We start from the raw sequence: 25863 nt of genomic DNA, 5'->3' as shown, positions 1-25863 counted from the left end.
ACACAAGTTCACGTTTGGTGCCATCGTACGTGTGCAAAAACATTTATTTTCTGCCTGGATTGTGGCTGAATATGCTGACGAATTCACCCAAAATTCAGATACTCAAGGTCTTCCATCGTGACATTGTGATGTTGCCATGTTGATCTCCTTTTCGCATTATAAAAGATTGAGTAGGTAATTGAATTTCACAGCAAATTAGGGCCTCAAATTGTTGCCGCTTTAATTTCTTTCCTGATGTCTGATGAAATAGCCCTGTTATGAGTGCAAACTGCCATCTGAACATCCAGAACAGAGGACAGAGTGCAGCGTTTTGCATCTACTCTTTATTCTCTATCAAACACACACAGGAACATGTTTCTCCCTGTCTCTCCACTATGAATGATTTAGTGAGCGTGCCTCCAACAGGCCCGCTCAAGGAGGCTGTGAAACTAGGTTAACTTAAGGTAGGCTCTGCTGACTTAGAACGTCCACACACACATCTACCGCCAGTGTCAACAGCATTTATTTCCATTTTAAAGAGACAGGGTGGCCGTTTAACACTGTATCACTTTGGTTCTGTCACCTACAGAAAAACGGAGCGGACAGAATCCTTCGCCTGTCTTTTCGTCATGTCAGTGGACAATAAAAGAAACCCATCAACACAGCTCTGTAAACACATGACTTCATTTCTCTTTTTATGTTTATGATGTAGCATTTGGTACGTGCTCCACAGGTAACGTGGTACCTACTTATGAGATTATTTAGCACACATTTGTAGCCTTATTCTGTCTGCGTGTGTGTCTTTGCGAGTGCACCTCCTGTGTGTATAATTCAAAGCTACTTATTCCAAGCGGACACGTGCCACCGTTCCCATTCTTCTAATTGAAAAATATCATGTGGCTCTGCCCGTGCGCGTGCCTTCGTCTGCATCCTTGACGTTCAAAAAGTTGCGCATGAGAAAGTGAGAGACAGAGGGAGAGATTATGGTGAGAGAGAGGAGGATGAGGGAGGGAGGTTGAGTCATCATCCTTTTTATCCAATCCCAGGCCTCTGCCTGTTGCTTTGGTAACATGATGTCAGTGCAGCCTGTGGCGACTCCTCTGAGGTTAGTGAGCTTCAGCACAGAGGTGTGTTTTTGTGCCTCTCTCCTGAAAATTGTCACAAAAACAATGATTACTAGACTTTGCGGAGTTTAAGGTCAAAGGTCAGATTGAATTATTCATCTGTTGTATTAGTTAAATGAGTAAAGATCAGTAGTGCTTATCTGTTTGTGTATGTGGTTAACTGAGAACGTGTGTGCCTGTGTTTCTTTTTGTATTTCCTCACCTGTGAGGCTTTAAGTTTAAACGGTTCTTTGAATGCACTGTTTTCTTTTTTTATGTGCTGGTGCATCAGTTGTCAGTGTGTTCGTGAAAGTAAGCGCTGAACTGTGCATGTGTGTTCAGATGTCAAGGTTTTATTTTCAAACCGATCATTATAATCATCTGATGCTGAACTTTTTTTCTCTCTCTCTCTCTGAGGAGTCGACCAGGATTTGCCATAACTCCTTTTGCTGGCTGGTGCAGTGTTTGTTGCATGGCAACATGACTTTATTGAACATTCTCCATGAGAAAGTCACGGGGATCTGTTCAGGCATTGTTCAACGCAGCACTGCAGCTTTCAGGGAAACTCAAACACTAATTTAGGCATTGAAGTTGACGGGTTGCTCAGTTCTTTTGTTTGTGGAGTGAGATTTGTTTCTTTGTCAATGTCTTGAAAAAAGTATATGAGATGGGAGATGTTAGTCAGTTAAACGATGCCCTCATCCACAATTACTTTCGATTAAAGAAAAATCTTCAGTTTCTACGTTGCCAACATTAAGAGAAGAGGTGTACAGAAGTCAGTTCTTTGGCATGAAACCAGAAATTTGATCTACTTATTGTATCTGCTCAGGTAAATTAGACCTAGAGATACAGCTTGAACTCTGAACGAAGGTTGATGTAATATTTAATACATTTGATGGCAATTTTGTACTTTTGTCTGTTTGTGCTTGCCTAACTGAATAAGAGAGCAAAATAAGTCAGCCCTTTCCAGGCAAAATTTCAAAATAAAACTCAAAGTAAGAAGCATGTCTCTCAGTGTAGTCAGTTGAATTACAATTGTTTAAAATTATTATAATAAATTTATAATAAATTATTAGTTTTCTAGACCCATTAATTGTTCAGTAACTAATCAGAGATTTAATTACCAATCACAGTACCTCTAAGTCAGCTTTATTAGCCGATTTTAAAGAATGAAGTGGGAATTTGCATCTTGTTGTTCTTTCAGCAATGATTCATCAACAACACGTCACAGCAATAAAGTAATTAACTTACTTTTTCCTTTAAATCACAGAACTCTTTTTTAGCCTCTTTGTCTTCTTTACAAGCACCATTATTGTGAGTATCTAGCTTTAATACTGTGTGTCATCTTGTGGTAGTTTTTCTTCTTGGCCATGAGGCAAGTAAAATGCAGATTTCAGTATGACGCGTCTGTAGATGTCAGATGTTGAGACATTACTGGTAAGGTTTAGATGAATAACGATGAGGCAGAGATTTAGTTTTCACAGGGTCACACTGTCGGAAAGAACAGGAGACAAGAAAGATGTGGTAGAAATTAGTCAAAAGAAGGACGAGAAAAAAAAGATGTTCTGAACTGCTTCTCACTCTGTTCCATCATACTGATGAATGTTTGGCATTTGTGGATAAAAACTGTAATTATGTGTTTGTGTGTTTGCGAGGGAGACAGAGAGGAAGAGAACATAAGTGACTTTTCTTAAGTGAGACAGCTATGATCTGTGTGTGTGTGTGTGTGTGTGTGTGTGTGTGTGTGTGTGTGTGTGTGTGTGTGTGTGTGTGTGTGTGTGTGTGTGTTTGTGCGCCTTTGTCAGAGTAGTCTCAGTGTGTGAATGTGTGTGTGTACAAGAAATGAGAAAAGAGATAAGGCATTAAAGAAAGAGACATGATAAGTCTTTGACATTTGTTCCGATAAACAGTAATCTTGTTGTCCACAATCGGTTCAAACACAAAGCACAGAATACACAAGTTGGTGGTGAGCTTTAAATCAGTACACAGAATAACCCAGCTGGAAAAATAAAACAGCTAAGAAATGTTTCCTCTCAGATCGTTTTATTCAGACGTTTATCAGTTTAATATAAAGACCCTCAGTGGAATCATTGGTGAAATGGAGTGCAAAGACTTTGTGGTTCGAGGACAAGGTTTGAATAACTTGTCAACTGAAAAAACCTCGCAGTACATTATGTCTCTTTTTACATAATCCCTATTGCGCTCTCTGTGATTAAGTATTTATGTGAGTTATCTGACGTATTCTGCGTCATCATCAGTGAAGTAAAAAGCATTTTTCTCTTCCAAATAAGATTAGCAACATATTACCTTGGTTACATTTTTACACCACATTTACTGCATATATCAGTGTTTTCTAAACCCGATGAACCCTCAGACAAGGGCCCATAGACTCCTCTCCCTCTTCCTGACTTTCCTTTTTTTTCTGGGTTGTCACGTTTGACATCACGGGTGAGCCAGAGAACAGGAAACAGTAGAAAGCAGCGTTTGAGGACAGTCACAGTGATACGGCTTTTTATATCTTTAACTTCAATCTCAACAATGACTAAACAATAATCAATTGCTGCTTGAACTGAGAGGGACTGAAAAACGTCAACTCACCATCAGCCTAGTCGGAGGTAGAGCTAATAATCATCTTGACTGGAGTCATTTGCCCCTTGTGCCCTGATGAAGCCAGATGTTACTGGATGTTGGTGGGTTTTATTGTCTGGCATCAAAGATGTGTTGCTGATATGTTTAATATCTGACTGCTCATATTCTTTTGCCCCTTCGACCATATTCTCACATGTCAGAAATGAAAGAGTCACTGAAGACCCCATGAACATCCTGTTATTCCTGACCTCCAGTGGTTTTCATCTTGCTGCAGTGATGTAGAAATTTACTCCCAGGTTGTGACATCACTGTTGGGTGTCATCAGTGCTGCCGAGTGTGGTCAGAGGTACGACAGGCGTAAAGCCTTTTCATGGAGTGCAGTCTCTAGTGATATTATTACCAACAGGAAAGATGGCCAGAACTAAATAAATGATGCTTTAATAAAGCAGAATTACCTTTTATGTATGTGTGACTTAGATTTGGAGCTGGTCCTCACATGTCCTTAAAAAACACACACACACCATCCCTAACGTCTTGTTTTCCTCTCCACACCTCCCACCTGTCTTGTTGTCTCTATACTCAGACACAGACACACACATGTGGGAAAGAATGAGAAACACACACGTACTTGCGCGCACACACACACACACACACAACCTTTTGATCTTGCTCGCTTCATTATTGATAGTCGCGCTTGGTCGGAATGAAAAGGGTTTCCAACTCATAATATTATTAAAAATCGACTCGACCTCTTTCATCCCCTCTTCCTTTCCTTTGCTCCCTCTTGCCCCTCTTCATCACTCCATCACTCTCACCCCACCCGCGTCATGTGATTCCATTACATTAATTAATCTGTTTTTTTGATGACAATGTCTGTGCTGTTGATGACCTGTACTGGTTATTGGACCTGTGTGTGTCTGTTAATGTGCTCATTTCTTTGGTATTCTGTCCCTACCCCCTTGCATTTTTCTGCCTGCAGTACAGTATCTGTGTGTGTGTGTGTGTGTGTGTGTGTGTGTGTGTGTGTGTGTGTGTGAGAGAGAGAGAAACAGAAACAGAATAGACTGAAATGACCTCCTCACTAGTGGCCCTATTTTCAGTGTCGCCTCTGTGCCCAGAGACACAGCCATTGTGTCAGTTTAATTTATTGACTCTGTCTTTCTGTGTGTGTGTGTGTGTGTGTGTGTGTGTGTGGTTGTGACATCTATATATTTAGCCTCAACTCCAGGGTCTTGCTTAGGGAACCATCAAAACTAACTCTGCTTGCTGGTCATTTAACACAAGCTGACCTCCCCTGCCAACTCAGCACAACACACCCACACACACACACACACACACACAAACGATGCCAAAAATGTGTGAATATATACGCACGCATCCATTTATAGAACTGCACAGTCACGGCACTCTGTTTTAACCAAATAGAAAAATCAGAAGGATGGATGGATGGATGGATGGATGGATAGTTGGATGGATACTGTAGGTAGGTAGGTAGGTAGACAGATAGCCTTTCGTGTCTCCTTCTTTTCCCACCATCCTTCCATCTTTCTTTCCAGTCTGTCAGACACTTGACACTCTGCTCTGCTCCATTTAGCAAAAGGCCATCTGCTCGTCACCTTTCGTGTCTCTTTCTGTCTGTCTGATCATTAATAGTAAGCATTAGTCGCACATCCATGCAGCCCTGATTCATAAAAGTTCAGATTAATTGCTGCATAAACAGTGTTATCATTGTACCTCACAGAGCTTTTTGGAAAGTGGTTGAGGTGGTTGATGGTCTTACAAAGCACTGGACAGATGGATACTGGGGTTTGTGCCTTACATTCTGGTTGTGGTTAGGTTCAGGCTACAAAAACACTTTGGTTTACGTGAGGGAAAGACAGCTCTCAGACCTCCATCACCCCCCCACTTCCTGATGTGAAAGTCAGCTCATTTGCATGTAAAGTGAATGTAATATGACACATATTGTAGAAATGATTATATGATGTACAAATTTGAATGTATCTGAGGTCTGCACTATCTGTTTAGCCAGATATTGCACTGATACTGAATATGTGTAATTATGCCTTTGTGTCCTCCTCACTCTTTCTGTGTCTATTTGTGTTCGTCATTCAGTTGTCTTGTTGTTTTCCTCTGCCTTCCCACCCCTCCATGTTTTGTGTCTGTGGTCCTGTTGTCTGTTTACCCGTGTGCCCGACCCCCCCACATCCTTTTCCACACATTCTCTCTTCCCATCGTTCACAGTTTGCACCCCTCCGTCTCTCATCCCTCTATCTCGTTAGTGTAATAACCAATTAACTGCAGCTCTTGGTTGCTTCAATTTTTTTATTTATTTCCTCATTAATTCATTTCCTGTTGAAAGTGCACTCCTCTGTGATTGGCAGCTCACGCTAATTGCAGCTCAGACTGCAAGCATACAAGATACGGTTTCGCACAGGCACACACAGTTTGAAGCTCATGAGCAAACACACACGCACACACCCTTTCAACTGCATGCTTGCAAGGTTATACATATTCTTGTGCGCATGCAAACTGAACCAATGTTGAGTTATGCTTGCACACACATTATGGGAAAAACATCTATTGCTGCACACATACACGAAAGGGATCAGTGAGATGGTTTTAATTAGATTTGGCCTCCAAGTCAGAGTGGGAAGGAAGGCAGATTACTGCTGCCCTCCATAATGGCCCTCCAACACTTTATCTGAGATTACAGTGGTGGGAGATGACTCCAAGGTCACTAGCATTGAGGAGGAGAGAGAGAGGAGGAGAGATGGGAGGGAGAGGCTGTTTGAGTACCTGACACATGTAGATCATCCCGTGTGCATTGATTTTGCGTCTTTATATATGATATATGCAATATTCACAGAAGGATCCTCAAACCAACACAGTTCTCTTGTTGTCCATACTGCTAGCCAGTGAAGTAGATTTTCACACATTTCTGAACAGCCACCCTGGGGCCCTATGAGCCGCATGAACAGATAAACAACTCCCCAATTAGCTGAACAAACTTTTCTGTGTACATGACTGATTACAGGCCGATTACAGCCACGATTCAATGTCCTGACTGATTTTCAAGAGATTGGACGGAATCCACACACAAACCAAGCATGTGTACAGACTCTCATACCCTCAGACAGAATGTCGGAGCCTTTTCTTATAATATCTGTTCTGATCCCCATGAGTAGATACAGCTCATGGTTTATTCTTACCCTTACTGATCCATAATTCATCTCCTAATAGCATTTTACAGGCATAATTGAGTGAGCTGTGTTGAACTCAGCCTATAGCTATGGGCTGAGATGAAATACCCCTTTTCATTTACCATACCGGTGTGTGTAATTTTAGCTCCTTGGCTACAAATTATGTGTACTTTGCATTTTTGCTGATCCTTTTCAAAGGCATGCTGTGCAGTATTATATTTCTTATGTACATTAGTTTTGTACGGCTCCAGGCAGTCAGTGGTTCTCTTTTATTTCTGTTACCTTACAACACTAATGTTATTAAGAAACTAATGCAGCCCTGATGTTCTCTGTGATGGATTAAGGCGGATGTTTTTAGACTAGATTTAACTGTTTTAGCCTAAATAAATAAATAAATTGAAAGAGAGGGATTTTTACACCACCAGAATAGCAAACCTGGCTCCAGATATTGGTTTGGGGAAAAGAAAATTACAGGATATTTCTTTGAAAGCAAATACATAGATACATTATGATTTTGTTAGAGTTTGATTGGTGACAAGCCCTACATTACCTGGGTGGTTGGGGCTTTGCTGGGTAAATTTGGACTTATAATGTCAGTAGTTATAAAATTCTTTCCATGACCCTGATGGTTTACACAGTGATTAGCTCCAATTAGTGATGCAATGATCCAACATGCCGTATCAATATCAGCCATGACTTGCACAATCCACTTTAAAGGGCCAGTGTGTTTGATTTAAGGGGATCCATTGGCAGAAATTAAATTCGATATTCATAATCGTGTTTATATTCATGTGTAAACACCTGAGATTGTTGTGTTTTTGTTACCTTAGAATTAACCTTTTGTATCAACAGAGGGAGCTGGAAACACTGGCTCTGGAGAGGCCCCTCTAACCACCGCAGGGGAGGGTGAGACGAGGGATGTTCAGATGGTTACAATCTGCAACAACACTGCCAGATGCAACTGAATCCTAAACACCGGACCATTCAATGCAGTTACTTTTTCAGTGCAGTTATATAGTTCCCCGTTTGCAATAAAAGTTAGATTAATTCAGTCATGTCTGGCTGCCGAAATGAAACTGAAAATTATTCCAATGAGTTCCACACAGTGCACCCTGTGAGGATTTTTTTACCGAATGGAGTAAAACATAAACACCTACTGGCTGAGGTCTAACCGTAAAACACTAAATGTTTCCAATGTATTTATCTTCAGCTAACAAATTAAGTCAGTTTCACTCTGCTCTCTTTTTTCTTCCACACCAGACATTAAAATGACCAGCCCATAAAATAATCACCCCCCCCCTGTAATGAAGCCTTTTTGCCACCTGACTCCATTAAAATAATTAATCCACAGCCTGTATTCAGTACAAAACATGACAATGCGAATGTTGGTATAAGTGCTCACTGTGTGCCTATATGAGTGAGGACGTGTGCAGGCAAGTGTGTTTATACGTGTTTTATGTACTGTGAGCACCACAGAGGCTTTCCCTGTGTGGCAGTACTCAAAGCAAGCTGGGAGGAAAACGCTGAGTCTTTGATGCTAATATGAAGTGTCATATCTTCCCTCGCAGTGTGTGTGTGTGTTTGTTGTGTGTGTGCGTGGATGTATACTGTATGTGTGCGCTGAGAACTTATGCAATTACAGTTCCTTTTTGCATTACCACGCTGACTAAAATGCTGATGGACGTACGGCCCTAAGCTGACACAAGCAATCACTTTGCTGCTTGTGCGTGTGAGTGCGTGTGCATGACACATGTACAAACGCGCACTAATTCGTGGCTTAATGTTTTGTGACTGGGAGTGCTATGTTGTAGGCAGAGGTCGGACGCACACGTACGCGTGCACAGACACACACTGTCTAAGAATAGTCAGTTCACACAGTGGTGCTGTGGCTCAGAAGGCCAGTTACTGTAAAAGGATTTTCATAAGTTGAGTTCTGAAGGCAGAGCTGATCTGTACAGCAGGTCCTCTTCTACTCCTCCAGCCTGAGAGCCAAGAGAGAGAAATAGTCTCTCACCCTGGGACGTTAATCAGCTCATTAATGTTCTTTCTTCTAAACTGCTGGAATTAAACTTTCCCTCTCCATTTACAGCCTACGATGGCTGTTACAACCATTACTTTGAAAGGCATCAGTATTTAAACTGCACATATTATCACAGTGGTGCTGTAACTGATACTATGTATATATTTCTATTAGTTCTACTAGTTTCACTATACTTACTCACAGTAGAGCTGCACAGTCTTCATATCAGACAGAAGTGATTGTAGCATTAGGAATGTTATGTTTTTACTGCATCCCATGTATTTTTTTTTTCACCATTTAAGGTCATCTTTGACCTTGGAATTTGGGTTTGAGGATTTGAATTTGACCAAAAACTGCATGAAAAACAAAAGCTCTACTAACTTGTTCATGAGTAGCCGCTTAGCTGGCAAAAGATCAATTTGCATGACCATTTCGTGATGAATTTCCTAATTTTGTCAAATTACAAAAAGAGGACAAAAAAAAAGAAATGTACACTTATAAAAGATCACAATGAATTATTTCATTATCTCAAATAAAACAGTCTTTGTAATTAAAGATAACACGTTTATCGACCTGTTATTATTCAAAAGCATATAGTTATTTCCTTGTTATAATCAAAGATGATGAGAAACATGGCAATATGCATAGATGGCATCTTGGCAACTGTAGCATCCGATTTAAGCTAAAAATGTCAAATCAAGGAGTATCCATTATTATCATGCGTCAGACTATATACTTGATTAAACAATAGAAACAACTACCAAAGTGGATAGTTTCTTTCCAGTTCCCCTATGCCAACAAGAAGTATTTTGGTTGGCTCCTGGAGAGTAACACGTCTGCTTCAAGCATACTGCTGTTTGCAATTAGCCAGATTGTAAATATTCATGGAGGATCATGAGGGAAAACATTCAAGCAAAAGTTCAAAAAAAGTTCTTATGGTTTGTTTTGAAACTCCCAAACCCACACCACAGAGTGTGCAGCTATATCTTGGACCACTTTTATGGATGAGGTTGTTTTCTTGTGATAAATTATCTTTCAGCCTTTCTGTTGCTCAAGACATTGAGCTAAATTAACCCAAAATTAACTTTGCACTAACACATATAATATATACTTTTATTTATATCTTATGTGTATGAAAAGAAGGGGCGGCTGCAGCTCAGCAGGTAGAGCAGGTCGACTAGTGATTGGAGGGTCGCGGGTCCAAATCCTAGCTCCAGGCTGGGCTGAGCTGCATGTCGAAGTGTCCTTGAGCAAGATACTGAACCCCGTATTGCTCCTGATGTGCAGCTGGCACCTTGCATGGCGGCCTCTGTCATCAGTGAGGGCCCTGCGATGAGCTGGCGACTTGTCCAGGGTACCCTGCCCTTGCCCAGAGATAACCGGGATTGGTGCCAGCAAAAAAAAATGAAAAAAGGGATAAAGCGGTTACAGACAATGGATGGCTGGATGGTGTGTGAAAAGAAATCGGTTGGCTATGCGTCTTGAAAACAAACCTTGCAGTTTCCAGAACAGCAAATCCATACAAAGAGAGTTGCAATAGAAAAAAATATGATAATAATGCTGGAAAGATTCAGCTGTGTGACCACAGGTGGTGTTCATTGTTTTCCTCCTGCATCCATGTTGTTGCCATGACACTTGTGATATGTTCTATTAATGTGTGCAATGGATAGAGAGGTGCTTTGGGGATCAGAGCCCAAGCGTTGGTGTGTTTCCACTTCCAAATTATGTCTATACCCATTTTCAAAATGTAACTAATTCTTCTTTCAAGTTAAATTGACTGTGCTTGATTCATTTCTATCTGTCCTTCTTTTTTCTGTCTCTGCAGCCATTGGTGTCCAGATGACTCTGGAGCTGATTGAGTCCAGATTCTGGGCCATCGCTGCACAGGTACGCACTCATTTTAATAGTTCTCCACCGTAACAGTTCTTGCAGATTTTTGTGAATCTCTCCAATAATGAATTAACAGAGCACAGAGGAAGACTCTCCACTCAATGAATCCTTCACATTTTAAGATAAAGAATTGTGACACTGACAAAACGATAATAAATATAACTTCTTTTTGACATCTTGCTAAGTTGTAGGCTATTTACAACTTTCAGCTGTCAAATATCTTCGTGAATGTTGCCATAGAAAAACAAAAAAAGAAATGAATGATGAATGTCAGGTGTCTCTGGTAATTAAACCCTGTGATTATTGCATTATTGCCTCAGTTTTTTCCATGTTAGATTTATATTATTTTCTTTGTACTTTTTAATGTCCCCTATAAAACAAGTTGATTGCTGTACTATGCTGGCACTAATGAGAACGTCTGATGCATTTATGGTCACAGCAGTTATATTTAGGAATGCTTGCGGAATACAAACACAATCGTGATTTTAATGATACTATGCAATGACTCCTCCAAGCCCTGAAAATAATGCTGTCTCTCCTGAAGTGATCAGTCGAAAATTGCTAACATCTGTGTATACACCTCTTTTCAAACATTTAATTCTTACTGAATTAACTGAACGGATGTCGGATGCGAGGATAACATTAAAGTGCAGTTTTGATTTCTAACTTCTTTCTTGCTTGGAGGTTTTCCTTAAGCCATAATCAAAAGCTAAAATCTCACATCTACGTTTTAGGCCTTAATCAAACACCAAATTCCTTTGAATATAGTTCAGTATCTTGTTCTATAGTAGACGTGGCCATTGATGATACACTGTCTGCTTCAGGGTTTTAGCCCGAGGCTGTCGTCCTGTATTCATGAATACCCCTTTAAACCACCAGGCTGTTCCGACACCATTTATTACCATACGACAAGGAGTCAGGGATTATTATAGGCTCTTTTTCTGCTCCATTAGTTGGTAATTACAGTATTTAAAATTTGTTTAATTCAAAGCGTAATGCAGTGTTTTCCATATCACTGCATCCACTGCTAAAGGAGTGCTTACCCTGTCTAAAGTATTATTTTTAAAGATTAAATGTCATCATTAGAAGTGTTTTTAGTGGATACTTTTGTGCTGCTCAGAGAATTTCACTTGTTTCAGTGGAGGGTCTCAGATTAATCAATAAGTTGTCAACTATTAAAGTTAGTTAGTGAGTTAGTTGCAACCCTAGTCTTATATTATCCTTTGAGTTTTCCACACCTCCAAGAAAACATTTTTCTCCAGAGAACCTTGCCTAATTTGGCGTTACACCTTTGCTGTAGCAGGTGTTTGATGACTGCTCTCCTCCTTTGCTCCCATGGCTGTAAATGACAGTAGTTAAAAGAGCATTAGGGCTGCTGGCTGGCCACTTAATGATGGATAGCCAGCACAGCAAGGCTCGGCAGCCCCCGAGTGTGTTTCCGTGTGTGTGTGTTTGTGGGGGTGTGAAGACAAGGCTGCTATATATGTGTACGTGTCTGTTAATGTCACGTTGACAAGGACCATATGCATGACCATCTGCGCATGAGTGTGTTGTTATGTCCATATTCATCACCGAAGAACTCATTAGTATCGTTCATTAGTATCAGTATCAGCAGCCTTGTTAGCCACTAGATTTATGCTGTATTGCAAGTCATTTACACTCTCTTTTCTACTCTCTCTTCCACTGACTTAATTCTCAATTTTCTGTCCTCTGCCTTCCTTTTCTCCCTGTTTCATTTTCTTCCCCTCAACAATTTCTGTCCTTCCCTCCTTTCTCATCTCCTTTACTCCCTCCTCCTTCCCTCATCTCCTCACCTCAGCCCTCCCTCTCCTCCTCAGATTGCTTACATAATCATCTTATCTTCCTGTCATGGACTCACTGTCAAGCATCTTTATTTCATAGGGATGTGTGTGTGTGGGGGGGCTTGTCTTGACTGTGTCCATCCATGTATGTTTGTGTGTGAAATCTTCTCTGTGGTCTATTTAAAGTGTTAAGCTCCGGTGAGGGTTAGGATACTGTCCCTGCTGTAAATCCTAAATGATTTACCTATACTCAGGAAGTGAAAAAAATAGTCACGCAGCCACTACAACATCTACCTCACAAGACTTCTGCCAAAATGCTGTACTTGTACGAAACAGGAAATATCTATAAATCTTCGGATCTTCATCCATGTAGCCTTATATATTATTTAATTTGTTGTGTTTATGCAGTGCTAATGATTCATTCATGAACTAAGAAGCATAAATGGGAGGGACCCTGTCTGACCTTAGAGCTACAGTATAAGGTTGACCTTAAAATAAAGATGTTATTAGTTGATGAATTATGAATCGGTGAGGAATAAAGCATGAGCTGCCATCTAATAGGAAACAGAATGTTAATGGGAAAATGTTCTGACATCACTGTACAGCACACTAAGCACGTGTGTGTGTGTGTGTGTGCTAGAGAGAGCGAGTGAAAGAGGAAGAAACAATTATAAATACTTTACAAAGGAATGAAAAAAAGAAAGACTGTGAATATTTGTACCTCACCGCCCTGCTCTACTGACACATTATGTTTCCACCCTAGTAAAAATTGTAAAAGAGACATTAACATTAAAATATACAGCGCGACTCCAATGGTGTGAAGACCTATATGTCTCTCACAGTCTGTCACCGCTATATTTTGTCTGAGGGTGAGTGGAGATGCTGTGAGAGGCTGTGAGGTGATAGTAATGAGAAATAAATCAGAAGAGTTTTCCTCTCTCGCATGCTGTTTGTGACCTCTCAGCACTGCAACATTTTCAATTTTACATCTCTGTTTGCAGACCAATTTTACGGATGTATAAAAATGTTCTACCGTCAGACAGAAAGTCTTCTTTGAAATACGGTATATGTGTTAAAGAAAAGCATAGCACAATATTGAATAGATTTATTTCTGTAGAGTGTTACTTACTCTCCAGTTCAAGTGTTTACGCGTGCAGTCAGGGTGAAAAAAAAAAACAAAACAGTTCGATTCAGGGAGCGAGAGTGATAATTGATGCTCTCACCGTCACCTTGCCTCCTCCTGGAGCTCCCAGACGAGACGCATTTACCATCACAGGATCTGTGGGAGCAGCCTCTTACATGCTGCCCACATTTAGAAAGCTGGCTGTGGTGTTAGATGTAGAGAGACTGGATTAGACAGAGAATACTTGGCTAGAGAGGAGATAAACACACACTAAAAAAACTGTTTGATGAGTTGAGCAAAATTGTAGTTATGATATTGACACATTAGCAGCGAAATTGCGGAAGGTAAAGACAGTCAATCAGTGAAAAAGGACATGATTATCTTGATGCCGTTTTATTTTTTATTTTGCAATCAAAATGCACCATGTATGTCTCAATCATTTTTTTATAATAAGAGCATGGGGCTGCAGAGTGACTTTACACAGGAAGTCAACCAGCTTGGGATCCTGATACTATTTAGCATCTTAACAAAACAATGCAATACAACGCAAGTTTGCTTTTGTCTCCTTTAAGCATTAGTTTTGACCTTCCAAGAGAAAGAGTAAAAAGTAAAATCCTGTTAGTAGTCATGCTTCCCTGAGCATTAACCTTTTCAACACTTCTTCAGACTAAAGTAGTAATTATCTGCACAAATAATAATAATCTAAAGAGCAAATTTGGTGAGCAAATGAATACACCCCGTTAAGATAAAACATTTTGTATTTCAAGGACCCCCTAGTGCCACCAATCATGACACAACTGACTTGTGTTTGCCCAATTCCTGTCCAAAGCTACAGGGAAAAAATTTTGAATATTACCCACTGGTTTCTCTAGCAGTTCTTAAGATCGATCTCTTTGTCTTATATTGGCATTATAAGCAGAAACAGATGATATAGTGTCCTTCAAATTGTATTGCTCAAGCCACCAGCATGTGGGGAAGGATCATCCTTCCTGTCAGTGCACTCACATTGTAGTTTATTTCAGGAGGCAACGATGGGAAGCGGAGAGAAAGACTGACACTTTGCTCTAATGGGATTGAAAAGGATGATAGATCATCTCATTCACACTTCGACACGCTCTGTATAGCCTGACCATGACACCAAAGACATATTGTCCATAGACACCGATCCACACATACTCTAGACATAAAATAGGACCGTAAAGTCATGAGGAGAGCTATTGACATTTTGACTCATGGCTTCCACTGTTGATGGGAAATGTTAGGAGGATAGATTTACAGACTGGCTCATATAAAGCAGATAAATCCTGTTATTAAATGCAGGTTTAGCATTATTCACTTAATCGATGTGCTGCATTTCTTCAGGCCTACTTGAAAACCTGTTAATGAAATGTACAAATAAAAGATAATGAGGAGAAACATCTGCAGTCTTTTGCCCTTTCCTGAAAAATGTGCTCTGAAAAGACATATGGCTTATTCAACAGTCAGTACATTGACTTACACATCATTAACTGAAGTAATGTGTCTCTCCCTGCTTCATTCTCTCTTTTTATCTCTTATGTTCCTCTTTTCATGGCCCCTCAGCCGAATGACACGGATGTGAGTATGCACAGTCTCCCCTTCGTCACTCTCCTTTTTCTACAGACCCAAATTTAACATCTTCAGCACCTGCTGAGCTCTGTGAAGTCATCTTCACACTCCGGTTTAAGCAGATTACACACAGCCAGAGTTTAAAGACGTGAAACATGCACACACTTGCAGGAGCTCATCACAGGTAGACACAAAATTAACACCTTCTCACCAGCGCAGACACGTGTTTTTCCACACTCACACGTACACATGCGCTTGTCTACACCGACACATATTGAAGCATGACACCTCAGCAGACGAACACCAGCAGAGCATGTGTTCCAGTCGTTTCCGCACGCACACAAACACGTCCTTCTAAACTCACATGTTAACACGAGCATCACACCTCCAGTCACCTGTGTTTTCTCTGCTTGTTAAAGAAACTCATTACAGATGTTTTCTTTCCTCTGTCTTCCAGTGCTCGAAGGTAGAGGGGGCTTGTCCTCTTCGGTGTGACAGCTTTGTGAGTATATCTTATTTATCTGATATGTTGTGAATATAAATTCCCAAGCTAGCATTATTTTTATTTTTTTTAAATGATCAACTTTTGCTACGATATGTTGCCATAAAAGTAAAAACTCTTGCAGCTTTAATCTTGAGTCGTTGCATAACTCATGGTTTGAATTATATAAATTACTGTGCTTATTATTATCTTTGTCAGTGGTATCTGACACAGATCTCTCCTTGCGTAAGTAATTGCTCTCTCTGCCTCTGTCTCTCATCTCAGGATATCGCCTGCTACGTGATTGACAATAATGGCTTTGTCCTAATTTCTAAACAGCGCAATGACGTGAGTTCACACACACTCACACATACAGACGCAGAGAAAATGTGCTTTCTAGACTTTATAGTCTTTGACTTGATTGTTTCAGAGCTCTTACTCCTGATAATTTCCGAAAGTACCAAACAAGGAAAGTAGCACACTTCTGAAAAAGTTCAGTTGTATTATTCAGAAATACATTAATAGATCTGAAAATCTCTTAAATTTCCCCGATGACTCAGTGAGAAGTCTATGAATCACTGATAACCAGCAGTGCTGACATCCTGTTTGTGGCCTGGACACTGTATCCAACTGAGTGAAGTCCATCTAGCTAATATTGTTGCGTTTTCCATCTCCTTGGATAAGTTTATTTTGTTGTTAAAGCATGCATGACTTTCATGACCTTTGTGCCTATTTAAAACTTTAAAAATAATTTAAGATGCATGTTTTTTTTTACCCCAGAAGCAGTGAAAAGAGGGAGTCATAATATTTTTACATATTCAGATTTTCAATTCTCAGCCTTTTCCCACTGCAACTATCAATAATAAGTGTACACAGTAAAATGAGTCAGTGCTCATGAATCACAACAACCGTATAAGTAGCACAGCACTACAGAGGCGCGAGGGACAACAATTCCCAGCACAGAATTATGCAACTTAACAAAATATAAGTAAAGCAGCAAAGTACCCTGAAATTTAACAGTAGCAGTGATGGTGAGTCTAAAGGTGACATAAAGTTCTGGATCAGGAAGGAGTACTAATCCAATCTGATAAGAAAAGGATTAAATTGAAGAGATGGAGACGTGTTACAAAGTGGATTTGATACCTTTGGCCAGGCTTGCTGTTTCCAAATATTCCTTTATGGCCCTTACACATCAGGCCGACGGTCAGCCTTTTTATCATTCTTGATTCAAAGAACCCATCTTAGTGAAAAGTGGTGTTCAAAAATGCTGCTTGACCATATCAACGTTTTTTTTTTTTATCGGCAAAGAGGTATTTCTTTTCATGCAGGCGCACAATGTACAAGCTTTTTGCTACCTTTTTAAACCAACACACAATGAAACATATAGTAATAATTGATAGTAGATTTCCCATTTAGGTGAAATTGTTTTTGTCTTTTCTGATAGGCGGGGCGATTCTTTGGTGAGGTTGACGGATCGGTGATGACCACACTAATCAGAATGGGCATGTTCAAAAGGTAACGTCTTGCTGTCATTTCCAGGCCCGTCAACAGGATAGCTGTGCGTCCCACTGAGTCTTGACAGGGCCTGGAAGAGCGCCGTCATGTTCGACTTTATTCAAACTTCTCTTAATCTCTAAGGCATAAAGCCGCCCCCGCACTGCAGTTAAGTGCCATATTGTGCATCTCAGTGTCTCACGCTCACAGCACCATGCATTTGAATTTGCCTCTTGAATTTGATGGCATTTGGTATAGCAAACAGAAGTTGTTGCTGCTGAGTCTTTTCTTAACCAGGATGTTGGGTTCCAAGTGTTTTTCTTTTCGGTTCTCTTGCACCTAAGCCGTGCATTAGAATGCATGAAACCCACAGCCTGGAGGGCAAGCTTTACCGCCATTATAGAGACTTAAAAGCTTTGTTTTTGTTGATATGTAGTGTTAGAGCTTCTGCCCTGTGCTTTATTTTTCGACATGCACACGGTTACTAATTCGCCCCGTGTTTGTATTTGCGGTGGAGATAGCCCTGCTTTTCCCTTTGAGCTTCTTTGACTGCTCCGGATTTTTCTCCCTCTTACTTTTCGCCCGTCTTTTATGTTTGAAATCTCATGAGTGATGTGCTATTTTTAAATGGCTAAAAGATTTCGTCATGCTTCATTTGACACAAGATATTACGTAACCGGTTCTGAGCATGCATGAACTTCACTGATGGTGTGTGTGTGTTTTTACTCTGTATATGCACGCATCTGCACATTTGTGTGTGTAATTGTGTGTTCTTGTGCTTCTACCTGCTAAAGGACCAAATAAACACAGTGTGGCAGAGTCAAAACTTTAGCTTGATAGCCTGTGTAGAAAAGGAAAATAATCCTAGGGAGAACATTTCCTCTCAGGTTCCTTCTTTTCTAAATTACGTTAGGGATCAGGGTTTCCAGAAAGGTTAAACTCTGCTGTGCCACTGTGTGTAAAAGTGTCTAGGAGGTCAAGGAATCGATGTAAGCCAGTGAATACTGCCTGAAGAGCAACACCATGTGCTTTTGTGTGCGTGTGCGTGTGTGTGTGTGTCTCCTCAGGGTGTCCTTGTTCGACTACCAGGCCATGTGTAAGATGAACTCGCACTCTGTCAGCAGCGCCCGTCCACTTCTCAGTGTATGTACAGTCTGCTCACTCTGCATTAAATATTATAAACATGATGGTTCAATCAGTTTTGCAGTAACTGTAATTGATCTGCCTGTCTATGTTTTCAGCCGTTCTATGGATTGGCTGCAGCCCTCAAGTGGTTTCTCTCCAACTTCCTGCTGTAAGTGTTGCTGTAGGGGCAGACAGCATGTCAGAATGTTCAAAATAAAAGAGATTTTTGTACATTTTTATTGTAATGTATCACATATAGTACATTCTCTTTGTGTGCAAAGGCAGTGGAATGTTTGTCCACACAAAATCATTACAGTTTAACATCAACATAATTTGCTCTCTTGCTAAAAGTTAGATAGGAGGATGAATACTCATCTGTATGGTAAATATGAACCTACTGCCAACAGTCAGTCAGCTTTGCAAAAGGATTTATACATAAACACATATGGAACCCCGTGTGAAACCGCAACATTTCGTCCAACAGTGTTTACATGTTTTTTATGGATTATACAAACAAGGCATAACATGTTGATTTGCTTTAAAGATGCCAGTAGGTGGATTTAGAGCCTGGCTGAATAGAGTTGTTAAATAAGCTAACTGGCTTGTGACGACACATTCATATCCATAAGCAGTGCTGGGAATGTTATTTTTGAAATGTAATAGGTCACAGATTTTTACCATGCTAAAAATGCTAGAAGGAATGTAACTTTTTGAATGGCTTCCTCAGAGTAATGTAAATTATTTACATTTTATTATGTTTTCTATAATTTTCTAACATTTCTGAATTGTTTTAAACTGCACAGTCAAACACATTTTGATTGGTAATTGTGATTTAATTACATATATTTTTTTAGATTCATGTTAAAACTAGTTGCTTGTTACTAGTTAGTCCCCAGCATGCACATAAGAAAGTTAATACGTAAGTGTTTAACTTTTCCCTTAGAATGATCATCCCAATGATCATTAGAAGTTTTGAAAAAGGACGTCTTTTTATTAACGGCTTAAATATCTAAAGTCACATGGTCCATCAAGCAGCTTCATTAAAAACAACAGGCTGGTCATCCAGTTAAGGAAAAAATCCAAAAACACCAATTACTGCTGAATAACTTGGGGAGCCATTTTAATATTCCCTTGACACAACTTTGGGTCCTGGCCCAGTTTTTGGAAGCTGCGTGCAATCTGCCTGCAATCTGCTTTGGTCTAGCCGTTTAATTTGACTCCCTCTCTCTGTCCACTCTCCTCTCCTCTCCTCTCTTCTTCTCAAGGTTTCTCCTGGAGTTTAACATTTGTGGCTTCTGGCACTCAGACCACTTCGCTGACGGTGAGCTCTTGAAGACAAAGTTTGGCCACTGAAGATCAAACTCTATTTTTCTTCATGACAAAAGTCCTTCAATACATGCTATGAAATGTATAAAAGACAAGATGAGCTTTATTGATCCCACACCATGGAAATTCACCTGTTACAGCAGACGACTCACAGTGCTCTCCAACACAAGTCAGCACTGACCCATTTACACACACTAGTGGCATAGGCTGCCTGCAAGGCACCACCTGCTCATCTGGACCACTGACCATTCACATGCACACTCTAACACTGATAGAGTGACACTGGGAGGAATTTGGTATCTTGCCCAAGGATGCTTCTCTACTCAAACGACAAACCTTTCAATTAGTGGATGACCACTCTACCTCCTGAGCCACAGGGGAAAAAAGCCAGACAGTCAGACTGAAAAAAACAAAACAGCAAGAAACCCACTGGATTCAAAAATTCCAAAAATACTAGATAAGGGACAGGCCTATAATCAGCCAAGCCGTAGTACACAGTATATACATACACATATATACATTAACATTGTACTTTTGATATGGTAGTACATTTACTATTAGATTCAAGATTTTGGGTACTTTTTATAACACTGTATATAGAATAGAGTATGAATATATATCTATAGAGACTGATATAAGTAAATGAATAAATTATATCATAATCTATATGTGTATGTGCAGTATATATAAATCTTAATAGATAAGATGCTGTTTCTACATCTAAATAGATTTCAAGTAAATGATTCAGTGTTGACACAAATGTATGAAGTCTTGGCCGATACTACTCACCATCAACCACTCACTCACTCATTTTAAAACCCACTTTCATCATGTCATTCTGTGCGAAACATGTTACAGCAGTTCAGCACCAGCTTATACCATGAGTTGTGTGTGTCATTGATCGCTGCTCTAGAGGTCATTATGGAATAACAACATCCTGTCTCATCCTCTCGCTTCTCATCTGCCTCCGCCTCTCCATCGATCACACATTCGCCCTCCTCATTACTCCACCTGTCAATCAACTCTTCCTCCTTCTCCGCATCATCATCATCACCACCACCACTCCCCCCACCATTCAGCCAAGCCATCTTTCAGCGTGTGTGAGTATCTGTCTTGTAGTGTTTTTGTAGGGAAGATCACTGTTCTGGAAAGCTACCTTTTTAATTGCTTTTTGCGAGTGATGTAGCGTTTGTAGTGTACTTCAAACAAAATGAATTTTCAGTGTGTCTGATTATGTAAGAAGCTTTCAGTGGGAAAAGGGGCGACTGGCACGTTCTTCAAAACAAGAACTAAGCAAAGTCTTTCGCTGAAACGAATGTGGTGCTGGGGAAGTCAGACAGGAAGCATAGCTCACATCCAGATGTCAAAGCCATTATTACCTGCACACACACACCGAATTCCCTTTTGCTCCGAGTGGACAAAAAGCTAAAGCACCTCTGGTCATGGTAGAAAGAGCAATAAATGGCTCAAGTGTGAAGCATTTAAATAGCACCCAGAGTTCTCCTATTACACTCCCCCGGCCTGTCAGTCACCAACAAAACGTCAAACACTTAATCTAATTCCTAACCTCAAGACATGACCCGCATCTCATCCTCTGTTAGCCTCAGCTCATAAGAAAAAAGGAGACATCCTGCAGCCGTGTGACACCGAGTACCCCAGCTTCGTCTACGAGCCGTCAGTCAAAGAGACCAACAGCATCATCAAGTGCGGACGTTGCCAAAAGTAAGCACACACTCATGCACACTTATGCAAACCCAGATCTGCACTGCAGTCCTCTCTAAGCCCCGGACCAGTCATATTAAATTGTCCTTCCAAAATCCATTTTCTACGGCTTTGCTCTGCTCTGCATACTGAGAGCTGCGTGTGTTTATACGAGAGTGTCAGGGAGAGGGAAATAAGTAGAAAGGAACGGAATTGGATCAGGGTGCGTGAGGTTAGAGAAAGACCGAGAAGCGTGCGGAGAGCGAGAGAGAGGCTGGAAAAGTGAGAGGAAGTATTAAGAGAGGTAAAATGAAAAAGCAGAGAGATGGGGGAGAGTAGGTGACAGACACAGAGATGGAAAAAACAGTTGGAGGTAAAAGGAGGGGGAGAGGATAGGTGTGTGTGTTTGACAGAGAGAGAAGAAGCTGTAGTCCAGTGGTTACTGTATTATTTCAGCAGGATTGTGATCATAGGTTGAGCGTGAACGCCCCCATGAGGCTAAGAGAGGTATAACGCAGCACAAACAGGATAAGGGACTGCTTCTGAACAAGATTGTTAGATTTTAAGATGTTAGGTGCACATCATTATCCAGTATGACCAACCAAAACAAATCTTGGGAATTACTTCATTTGGTGAAGTAATTTTATTGATGATGATGTGAAACATTATTTGGGATTTGAGGGTTTTTATCAGTGTAACGGTCTGTGAATTAGATTAGATTATGATCGATGTCAGTGAAGGATTATACATTTTTTGTGTGTTTACTATTTTTTCTCTCATATTGTATTTAGAATATATAGTGGTGATATGATTTTTGGATCTGAGTGTGACAAAGTTAATATAAATTAAAATAAAATACTGATTATTTGAAAAAAAATCAGTCAAACAGGTTATCATGGAAATCGAATCTACTCTGGCTTGGCGTCCCCTACTGGACAAAGTGTTGACATCATACGTTTGTGTGCATATTTTCACACACATCTGTTTGTTTGTGTGTGTGTGTGTGTGTGTGTGTGTGTGTGTGTGTGTGTGTGTGTGTGTGTGTCAGGATGTTTGTGGTGCAACAGATCCCAGAGAGCAACCTGTTGCTGCTGGTGGTGCAGGCAGACTGCGACTGCTCCAGACAGTTCTCACCCATCAACATGGAGCCCAAGGAAGTCAAATATATCCTTTGACACTCTGGTATTGATTGAGGATGCTGGTTTATCTGGAGAAATGATTGTTGGAGATAGACTCGAAATTTGTTCGATGTTAGTGGAAGAGGAAAAGGTAGAACAGAGCTGTACTTTACAGCTGTACCTTGAAAATATACTATAAGTCAGTGATCAAAATGTAGCTATAAACATGATCAGTTTGCTGCCCTGTCTTTGTACTGCAGTGCTGTTGCTGCAAACTCCCTCACTTTCTCTGCAGAGGCTGTGGACAGACCAACAAGCAGGATTCTGTAATGTAGTAACAAGGACACAATCTCTTACCAGCTTCCCACCGTGAACACTCTAATTTTGTTTTGATTAAGCTCCTCGCCTTGAACCAGGCTGTCCCCCCTCACTCATATTCCTTGTGCCTGCTATGGTGCGTTTGTGAAATGTGTCATTTTCAGCCCCAAACGCTTGGATTAATATTTGAATGAGAACTCGAGAGAAACCTCTCCCGCTCCAGTTGTCGCTCCTTGACCGCGCTGCACATAATGCCTCGGTGAAGTGTGACAGGATGAGGTCACAGAAGATTCGCCGACGCCCTGAGTCCTGCCACGCCTACCACCCCCAGGTCAGCTTCTTATTGGTTGATTACCCATGAATCACCCTGGAATCTGCTGCTGGTGTGAAGCAGCTTTGATCAAGCATCTAAATTCAGATAAAACACACCTTGTTTCTTACTTACTTGGTGTACTACACTACACTACTGTGCACCAAATACTATTTTCTAATTGGGTGATGTACTGTTGCTATGAGTCATAGCTTTTATATCTGCTATCATACTTTGCTTTATTGCATAAAATGTATGAAAAGGCTTAAGTTGTGGCAAAAAAGCAAAATGAAAAGTACATGACTACTTGCACCCAAAACGTCACACATATAGGTAGTAAATGTTCGTGGGAGCGTTATCTAGAGTGAATAGTCTATTTTTGTATTTTCCCCCTCTGCGTCCGTCCAGCACAAAGTGTTTAATATGCTTGGATGAGCACGCTTTTATAAACTTTATGCTTCAACGCTATGTGAAGTCACTTTCTCTTTTGTCCCCGTAGGAAAATGCCAATGACTGTGGAGGAGCATCTGTTATATCTCTCTCAGCCTCCCTCTTCCTCGCTTGTCTCTCCTTCTCTGCACTTGCTTCCTGATGACGGACAACTTGGCTGTTTCGCCCATTCTCATTTAAAAGAGGAGACTGGAATGAGTCAAGCGATGTGTTTGGATACTGGACACCTCAAGTGGATTTCTTTTTTAAACTAATACCGCACATTTTGCTCACGATAACCACAAACCTAGTCCCTCACGACTGACCTTGGATGTGGTTTTTAAAGCATTTATTGGTCAACTCCTGGAAATATCACACGAACTGAAAAACTGCAAAGAAATCAAGTTAATGGGCTGTTGTTGCCATGGAGACTTTTCCATTAGTTTCTTTGTCACACACCACTTTGAATCTCAAAATGAATAGGGACTAAAGAGATGCAGGTGGTAGCCAACGTGCACTGGTGATGGGGGATTATGAGTCAAAAGATGCAACAAAAAGTCTGGGGGGGGAGGAATATGTCTCTCATTTCCCATATCCCACTGAATTGTATATTGCAGACACACATGCATATTATATATGCAACTGCAAGCATGCACATCGAACCCTTTATCATCCTGAATGCTTCATCTATAGACTACACGCTTTTTCAAACCATGAATGAAAGAAGGGAGAGAAGGGCTACAGCCGATACATGGTAAACATTGTTGTGTAACATCAGTGTTGCTGCTAGAATGTTTTACAAGGTCGTTTGCAATATTAGTTTCTGTGAATCTTCTGCAAATCTGAAAGGGCGACGGCTCTGTGCCAAGAAAGTAATGGAATTACATATACAATTCACATAAATAAAATTATGTTATAGAGAAGATTTTTGAGTTCATACATCGATTACATCCCAAAAATGTTTGTTTCTGTGGCATTATCTTTTAAACAATGTCTGCCTTTCTGTCTTTATCAGCTGTGTCTTTCTGTGTGTTTGTTCATACTTGTATTCAGTTAGTTTTGTCTGTTCAATTGGAAACTGAAATTCACAGGATGTAAATCTACAATCACTCATTCAAAATGTATTCAGATAAAATGCAATCATAAAATGCAATTACATGGTACAATGTATTCATCTACAAAGATGAAGTTGTACCGAAACACAAATGTGACTGGAATTAAAACAATAATATAAAATAATATTTTAAGATGACATCCGTGCTGTTTGAGTCTACTTTACTCCCATTGCCGTGTAAAGTTGTACTTACTATAGTACTCGCCATAAATGACAATAACATTTTATAAATTCCTGATCAAAATAACAATAATGGAAGGACTGACTCTGGAAAACAAGATGTCATATGAAAAAAAGGCCAGTGTAGTTTTCATCTCATATATGTAATTGCAATGTAAATTTAACAGTGTAAATCAAATTGCATATAGGGTATTTTTGTATTTGCTTGTGTTTCATATTTTTAACTTCAGCATTTCATTGTATTTTGGGCTGTGAGTGTTCCCGTAGCGTTTTTTTCTATTGTATCTCTGAATCACCTTACAAAGCATGTCTTTAAGTTACACACTGACGACAAAATTGCCTGAGAATTTGCCTGTTTATGTCTGATTTCTGTTTGTGATTTCCAGTATACAGTATTCTGTATATTGTATGATTGACATGTTCACATTGTATGTTGGTTGACTGACGCCATGATTTGTACCAAGTCAATTAAACTGTCCACATGGTTTTTGTACTGTATTTGTTGTCTGTGTGTTCTGTGTTGTTTGTCATGATTGCCAATGTCAATATAAAGACAATAGCAATAATACCAGGCTGAAACAGGGAATAGATAAGGGTATAGATGTCATTTCAACAATCAAGAGCTTTTATGCTCTCAGTAAAAACCTTTAACTGACAAAGTGCTTGAAGTATTTGAATTCTTGTTATTGTCTGAAACATCACAGCCATCCACAAATCATTACAAACTAATTTTGATGATTGTTAGTGCATTGTTCATATGTCCTTCAACAGAATATGAGCAATGATGCAGCATCAGGATGATTTCATCTAACTTCTCAGATGCTGCAGTATAGTATACAAATGACTCATCAAACATGTAGCATTATTCAGTGTTTTTTATTGTCTGTAGTTAGGGGTGCAGACTGTGGTGGCCCAGAAGTGCAAGTCACAATGGCAAATAAGAAAACACAGCAGCAAAAAAAATAAGGGAAACA

General features: G+C 40.1%; 1 protein-coding gene across 1 annotated transcript in view; it reads left to right on the top strand.

Moving 5' to 3' along the window:
- cacna2d4a (calcium channel, voltage-dependent, alpha 2/delta subunit 4a) overlaps positions 1 to 25387 on the top strand; it is a 90879-nt gene extending 65492 nt beyond the window's left edge. Inside the window, exons 29-41 of the mRNA XM_037122103.1 lie at positions 10717 to 10778; positions 15288 to 15302; positions 15751 to 15795; positions 16060 to 16122; positions 17219 to 17289; positions 18336 to 18411; positions 18510 to 18562; positions 19659 to 19714; positions 20799 to 20819; positions 21321 to 21441; positions 22469 to 22584; positions 23105 to 23187; positions 23666 to 25387. Coding sequence (XP_036977998.1) covers positions 10717 to 10778; positions 15288 to 15302; positions 15751 to 15795; positions 16060 to 16122; positions 17219 to 17289; positions 18336 to 18411; positions 18510 to 18562; positions 19659 to 19714; positions 20799 to 20819; positions 21321 to 21441; positions 22469 to 22584; positions 23105 to 23187; positions 23666 to 23758 — 875 coding nt within the window. The 3' untranslated portion in view covers positions 23759 to 25387. The remainder of the gene's footprint in view (positions 1 to 10716; positions 10779 to 15287; positions 15303 to 15750; positions 15796 to 16059; positions 16123 to 17218; positions 17290 to 18335; positions 18412 to 18509; positions 18563 to 19658; positions 19715 to 20798; positions 20820 to 21320; positions 21442 to 22468; positions 22585 to 23104; positions 23188 to 23665) is intronic.
- The last annotated feature ends 476 nt before the right edge of the window (positions 25388 to 25863 follow it).

This window comes from Acanthopagrus latus, chromosome 14 (assembly GCF_904848185.1).
Source record: "Acanthopagrus latus isolate v.2019 chromosome 14, fAcaLat1.1, whole genome shotgun sequence".
Lineage (NCBI taxonomy): Eukaryota > Metazoa > Chordata > Actinopteri > Spariformes > Sparidae > Acanthopagrus > Acanthopagrus latus.
This window is presented reverse-complemented; position numbering and strand designations above follow the sequence as displayed.